Consider the following 7,551-nt stretch of genomic DNA (forward strand, 5'->3'; position numbering starts at 1 on the left):
ATACTCGGGCAACTCGCACAAGCAGAGTTTGGATGAAAGATGATCTTCAAGTCATTTGAAAAATAACTTAAATCCAAGTCCAGTCTTCTGCAAAAATAACAAGTCCCAGTCCCAGTCTAAGCCATCACTTGCCCAAGTCAGGTCGCAGTCAAGTCATTATGAGAGCAAGTCAATTTCAAGTCATGTCATTGACATAAAAGTAAATTGTTAAACTATTGAAATTGGTAAACTCGTCCGAGGATAAACAACCATAAAAATTAAAAACACTTAATTTAATCCTGTTATTTGGCTAAATGACTTGAGTCATTACAACACTGCCTCTATCCCAAATTAATTTTTATGGTCCAAATTTTGTTCTTCCGAAAGATTTAAGGCAGGGTCCAACAAGCGGCACGCGTGCCAAATGTGGCACGCAACCTAATAAAAAATGGCACGTAAGCCCCCCCAAAAACACTAAAATTGTTATTTAGCCAATTGTCAAAAAAAATACAATTTGTTATTCAGTCAATTGTCAAAAAATACTAAATTTGTTATAGAGCCAATTGCCATTGTTTGTTCACAATATAAAACAATCGCGGCAATTACGACATCTAACAATTACTTCTGATAATATAACATTGTACTGTGGTGAAGGGCTGGAGGCTAACATTAACATAATTATATAGCTTGGTGTGAAGTTACAATAGTTAGCTCACCAACGGACACTTAGATGCAGTAATGCGCATTTCTACTACACAGCGTTTCAAGTTTAAATAAACGTTTTTGATTTTGGTAAAAAAACGATTTTATGATTAAAAAGAATTGGTTTGGTTACGTACTTTGGCACGGCAAAAAGTTATAAGATAAAAATTGGCACGCCGGCATGTTTAAGTTGGACACCCCTGATTTAAGGTATATGTTTCTCGTTAGCGCGCACTTAAATTAAAATTATTTAAATTAATGGTTTTACTTGAGGTTTTAAAGTTAATGATTTAAAGTACTTATGGCTATGCTCTGGACTTGTTGCCTTAACTGTGTATTTGTAATGACAAAGCATAGTGATTCATCTTTGTTTTAAATCAGTGGTTTTCAAACTTTATAAAAAAAAAATATGTGGCAGATCAAGGGCCTATATTTTAAACGTATAAAATGAAAACAAAGTTGTAATGAAAGTAAATTATAATATTCGTATATATTGTTAAGTATATATTTTCCAATCATTGAATAAATGCGCTTGTTAGTAAAACAGAAATCGGGAAAAAATACCATCGTTAGCCTAAAACGCGTGTCGCGGATGCTTCATTAACTTAAAATCTAATTACAGCCACGCAAACGTAGTCCCCTTGTTGGAACACAATCATGACTTGAATGTTTAAGAGGCCATTTCCCCCAATTTAACCAAACTAAGGCCGCTCGATCAGTATTACCTATTTTTTAAATACGAAGACAGGCACCATTTTTAGGCCAAGTTTGGGGTTTAACAGTTGAGAAAATTGTAAATAGTGCGTATGCATCATATCTCAGAAGTAGCCTAAAAGCAGGGAGTCGAACCGGAACCGAACCGGAACTTTATGAACCGGTTTTGGGCCAATTTTTTTTTAACCTGAACCGTTTTATATAAGATTTCAGGGAGCTGAACCAAATACTTCGAAAGTACCTGAACCTTAACCAAACCCAAACCTGCCAAGAAAGCATTTGACGTCACAAACTTGTATTTTAGAGAGATTTTTATTTATTTATTATTTTTTAATTGTTTAAATAATGAGCTGCTTGTTTTTTAGTACGTCACGAAATTAGATAAAACACGAGTTGCTATTTAGTTACTCTCTAAATTTATTGACCCACATTTTTAAGTTTAACGCAACTTATATTGTATCCGAACCGGTTTTGAAATAACGATGGTTGAACCGGAACTTTTAAATTGCTCCGAACTGAACCGGATTCCGAAAAAATCATTAAACCCGAACCGAACCTGTTCGAAAAGTCAAACGGGTCGACTTCCTGCCTAAAGGGCAATTTATTGTCAGCTCGTGGCAAATCCTTCTCTAGTTAAGTTCATCGAAAATGTCACCTATTCGTACCGCAAGGTAGTCGCTCTTTCAGTAAATAAGACTTTTTAAGGTCAGCATTCAAAACTTTAAATGTCCGGTTACGGACCGCGGACCGCCAGTTCAGTTGACCAACAATAAACAAAGTTTGTTTTGCACAAGTGTTTGTCGCCATTTCTTTGAATGTGTTTAGCTAAAGATTTTCAATATTTTTTGACGTCATCTTAAAAAGATTTTTTAGGTTTCGGTAAAAAAATTATTCTACCTTTACGCCTACATCGCTAACGGGGTCGGCCACTTTGATCGCTAACGGGGTCGGCCACTTTGCGACGTTCAGGCTATTCAAAGGGCGGCCTGCATTTTTACGCAGGCCTTAAATATCCTCCAAAGTGCCTGGTTTTAGAAAAACGTTTTTTCTTCTCACCCCTATATCTAAGTTTTCCTGCTGAGAAGCACATCCCCATAATTTAAACGAGCAAAGTACTAGGCTAATAAATGTGCCAATTACCACTTTGTGGGAACTCGGCGACCACACAGGAAAAGTTATTTCATTAATCATTAAGAGCAAAGAACGGAAAGCTGAAGTCTGCTAAATAATACTTAAATAAAACGTATACCATAAATACATTTTAATATATTTACACCAGCATATAAGACAAGCACGTAATACCAAATATAACTGAAAAGTCAATATATATGTATAAATATATTTGAAGCAAAAGGAATCTCACTGTACTATATTGGTGATTAGGTTAGGATTGTGACATACAGCCCACAATTTCCAAAATGCATTTTTTTGCTGCACGGGTAATTTAATTTATTGCATTATATTGTATTTGAGTAGTGCAGGAATGGCGACAGGCAAGACTAAGATTATTAAAAAAAAAACTTAAAATTTCAGTAAAAGACTTCTCCACCAAACACCCCCCGAGCCCAACATCATGCTAGGCTGACACGCATTGTGGCAAAAAATGTAGATTGTACGCCAAGACACACCTCAATATTTAATTTACTCTTATAGAGTTACACGTTTTTTTCAATTTATAGGAACTGCGTTAATAAAAATCCGCACGCAGGTGCTAGGAAATTAATGGACGTAACAGGGTAATAGGGTGACCCGCGAAGTGGTTGGTTTAGGACTAAATTCATTGCGAACTAAAACCTTTTATTTAGGCAGTTGAATAAAGACAGTTGAACACTGAAGTTAAGGTTGTGCGGCTGCTGTCATTGTGGTTTTACCACCAAAAAACAAAAACATTGAACGTTTTAAGTTGGACAATGGTAACTACAGTTAGAAAGAACAATTCTCTACTACAGGTTTCTAAACCTTTTTTCGCGGCGACCAAAATACTAAGCGCAAGAATAACCGCGAAGCTTTGGCGATCCAACCAATTCTCTTCACTGAAGTTTTTGTACGCGAAAAAGCATACAAAAACGCGAGGAAAAAAGGCATAAGCATAAATAAGTTCGAATTAAATTAATATGATAAAGTCTTTGTATTGCTCTTAAAATTTTCTTAAACTTTGGCGCAATCTTGCTCTGAAGCAATCTCAATAAAACTAACCTAATAAAATTACTACAGTCGGCGATCCAACCAAATCAAACGGGACATATTTTTTTACTCGTGGGTTGAGAAACCGTTAAGAAACTATTTTACAGGTACCACCCAAAGTTGTAACAAAACTACAACAAAAGTGACATATACGCAACACCAATATAATGTTAGCCTTTTTAACGTAAACCTACATCGCCCTATTTAGGTATGAAGTCAAGTCAAACACCCTGTCCAACCTTCTGAGCAACAAAAGAGCAATTGCTACTGCCAAAATCACCATCAAGAAAAATGAGGTAGTGTCAGTTTGTCTGATGGTGGCGCGTTGCGGAGTTGGAGCTGTTGGGTTTGCGGTTGTAACATCACGAGAAACAGGTGCTTGCGTCCTGTGGCGGAGTGTTTGGACACTTGTACTTTCTTCAACTTCTTCTTCTTTCTTGGCCGGTTCTTCTTGGCTGGTTAATTGCGGAGTCTCCTTTGTGAGTTTTGGTTTGGCGAACATAATCTGCTTTGCCAGTTCCTTGTCTTTTTTGTCAATATCGTTATCAGTGGCTTCAGATGCAAGTAGGTCTTTAATAAGGCCACATGTTGGGCAACTATATGACTGCGATCTAAAAATATGAAGAGATTTAAAAATTGCACAGCCATTGTACATATTAAAGAAAACAATTAACTCACTGTCTGGCAAGTTTTTTTCTCTCTTCAGGTGTGTAATCTAACGCACCAATGGCACCCTCTCCTTTAGTTGGCATGAAGCCTATGATTGCTAAAATTGCTGTACGAACTGCAAAACGAAAGTTAAACAGTGCCTTTTTACTAGTAAACCACCAACTTATTTCGGTTTATTTACACAAATACTGCAGGCTATACAGTCTTTTTATATTCTGATACAAGTTCAAAACCCTGGAAAGAATTACGAGTTTCGTTAGTGGCATTTAAGATGGTCTAGCTTTAACGGTTGAAAGTCGCCTTTTTTATGTCATAATAGTTATCGCCAATTATTCTCTATAAGCATATCTTAACATCACGTGTTTAGTGTGCAATTGACGCAACTTATTTTCTCCCAACCGGAGCTTGTATTTTAGCTGACTAGGCACAGCTTGGCGCAGATGTTGCGCTAATCATGCCATAATAACACCCGGGAATACGATCTTCGTTTAGTATTGCAGGTGCATTAACTTCAGACAGGAAATAGACGAAAATAGGGGAATTCCCTAATTAGAAAATTCGGACCACCCCTTTTTGACTTTCTGGATACGCCCAGCTTGTAGTGTAATGTTTGGCGTTTTTTGCACAGTGAACTATATACCCAGTCTACCTATGTAATTAGGTCATGACAAAAACAATAAAGAGTGGCTGAATTTTGTTTAAACTTTAAATGTTTTGATTAATAATTCTGAAGTGCGGCATCTGCTACACAAGTTTTTAAGAAATTATTGACCACCCATTTTCACCTAATAGATAAAAAAAATATTACCAGTTATATAACTCAGATAAAATGTTAAACTAAAAAAAAATAAATACTTCAATAACTGTTGCTCATGTGAAATGGTACCAGTTGACCAACAGGCCGGTAAAGATCACTGACTTGGGGTTCTGGATCACTGCTCTATGTGTCATTCCATTGCTACAGGTACAGTTGTGGAACAATATGTCGTAGTAACAATATGTTATATTGTTTATAAATTTCATATGTAGAATTTCCATGCAATTCTGGGAAAAGTGATACCAATTTTATCGAAATAGGCCCAGTACTTTTTGAAATATTGGCGATTGAAAATTGGCCCTTTTCGGGCAATTTTGTGATCGTTCATGCAAAACAATTAACCGCAAATTTTGTTTGACCTATTATGAAGGTGTTTTAATTGGTAACTTGGAAATTCCAATGCATATAAGTTCTCCAAAGTAAGTGGATTCAGAAAACATATGTTTGTTTTATATCACTACAGGCCACTGAGTCTAGTTTCACGCACGACTATTTGTGATTGTCCTGCATGGCAAAATTTTGATCTCTTATGGCAAAAAGTTATCTACTGAAATTTTTCTACAACTTAGCTTAAATGAAAGGTAACAACGGTTGCACTGTTAAATTGGTTTTAAGGTCTCTTGGTTTTAAGGTCTCCTCCCACAGTCAGTTATTTAAACTGTGCTACTCATCCTTCGTTCACTTTAATTAACATCGTTATAACATGGATTTTTTTCTTTTTGATTGCAGATATAGCAAAAACGTTTACTATAATTGACTGAACTGAAAACTGCTCTCGGTCTGGTGAAATTTTCTAGCAGGCAGCCAGACATTATGGACTTTCAAGAGGAATGTAGCATCCTATGCTGTACTGGTTCTGCCTTGCTCTCTGATGTCGAGAAGCAGTTTCATATAAAAATTTCATAAAAATCTATAACATATGGTTCCACAACTATACCAGTAACAATGGAATGCCCCTATGGCAGAAACAATACAGATTATTTGTACAATTAGATTTACTATGCTTTTTTAACAGTATTTTAAGTGAACATTTTAACAGTTTATTACAACTTGACTTACTGCTCCAACTAGGTTGCCATGATTCAGGATGATACCCAGATATGCTCAAACAAATCTTTTTGTGTAGTTCGAACCTTCCATTAGGCTAAATAAAAGTAACAAGGTAGTTAAAGGTTTGTATGAAATAATTGATTTTTGTATGATTGTTTATACCGTAAGAAGAAGAATACTCGGTGGTTTCATTGGATATTCAGGGGGTAAAATAATTCTTCCATGGTAAACACCATCGTGAAAATCTGAGTCATCGGGTCCTCTGAATGTAAAATGCCACTCAAAAAGGTTATCTTCCAAAGGTTTTGCAGAATAATCAACAGAAGCGTCTTTCATCTCACGTGCCTCTTTCATCAACCTTTTTACAGCTATATGAAAAATAAAATAGTTAATATTTGTAATGACAATCCAGAATATTACATATATTAGAGACCAATATAATGTTTACAAACTGGTACCTATAGCCGATTTTTTACGTTTTACCATGCGATACGCGATACCTATTTTTTATACACCTAATTATGTTCAAATTTTGAATTAATTGAAAATAAAATCCAAATACCATTTCTATTAATCTACCTACATTTATTTTTTATCTTGCATGTTAACTTCATGGCAAAAAAGAATTGAAATTTTGTCTGTTTTTAAGTAGCAACTCAATCATATTGCTGTAGTAAAATAATGGCTGAAATATCGACCAGGATTTACTGATACCGTCAAATCTAATATTTAACCCTTATCTTAAGAGCAGGCTTGTACATGTTTGAAAAAAAGTGTTGTTCCATCATTGACTGACCTACTTTGTATTTAAAAAAGTTCTAAATTTTGCAAAATGTACATATATATACCACCTATTCAATTTAAAAGTTCAAAATGTCCCAACATTTACATGAAATAATAATGTTTTTTTTTTTTTTTACATGAATAATAATGTTTACAGTTAATTTAATAAGAAACAACAGTATGTGTCTAAATTTGCTATTATTTCAACTGTTGGTGAATACTAGGTATCCACAATTTATTATATTAAAGCTTTGCAAGAATTTTGTGCAACACTATTTATGTAACTTTCAGTATGGCAACATAAATAGCTCAGTAAAAACATAGATAAACTGTAGTAAATGTGATTATTACCTGGACTTCGTAAATTGTATGATGTTTCCATTGCAGTTTTCGTTGTTGTTTTTAATTACCAAAAAAACTACATCCAGTATTTAAAAAAGTTCTGTAATTTAAATTAAATTATGCTAAAAAGTGGCTTTATTATGGGCCATGGAGAGTAGTACTATTTCAAGTTCAGTAACAGCTCCACTAACAACAATGTCCCGTAAATGCGTAATTTGTCATACAAAATTTGATGTCTTTTCTTTATTGTTTTGTTTTTAGAAGTTTATGTTCTCCAAGTAGTTCCCTAACACAGGGTTAACTTAATCTAC

The 7,551-nt window shown here is 34.8% G+C and overlaps 1 protein-coding gene across 1 annotated transcript; it reads right to left on the reverse strand.

Moving 5' to 3' along the window:
* Nucleotides 1–2,652: 2,652 nt before the first annotated feature.
* Nucleotides 2,653–7,342, reverse strand: LOC146138189 (ubiquitin-conjugating enzyme E2 J1-like). Its single transcript, XM_083393467.1, has 5 exons — nt 7,250–7,342; nt 6,278–6,483; nt 6,125–6,209; nt 4,258–4,363; nt 2,653–4,190 (listed from the first exon to the last, which is right to left on the reverse strand). The coding sequence occupies exons 1-5, from the start codon at nt 7,278–7,280 to the stop codon at nt 3,770–3,772; spliced, it is 849 nt and encodes a 282-aa protein (XP_083249593.1). The 5' UTR covers nt 7,281–7,342; the 3' UTR covers nt 2,653–3,769.
* Nucleotides 7,343–7,551: the final 209 nt, after the last annotated feature.

Source organism: Ascidiella aspersa, chromosome 7, assembly GCF_963924565.1.
Source record: "Ascidiella aspersa chromosome 7, kaAscAspe10.2, whole genome shotgun sequence".
In the NCBI taxonomy this organism is placed as follows: Eukaryota; Metazoa; Chordata; class Ascidiacea; order Phlebobranchia; family Ascidiidae; genus Ascidiella; species Ascidiella aspersa.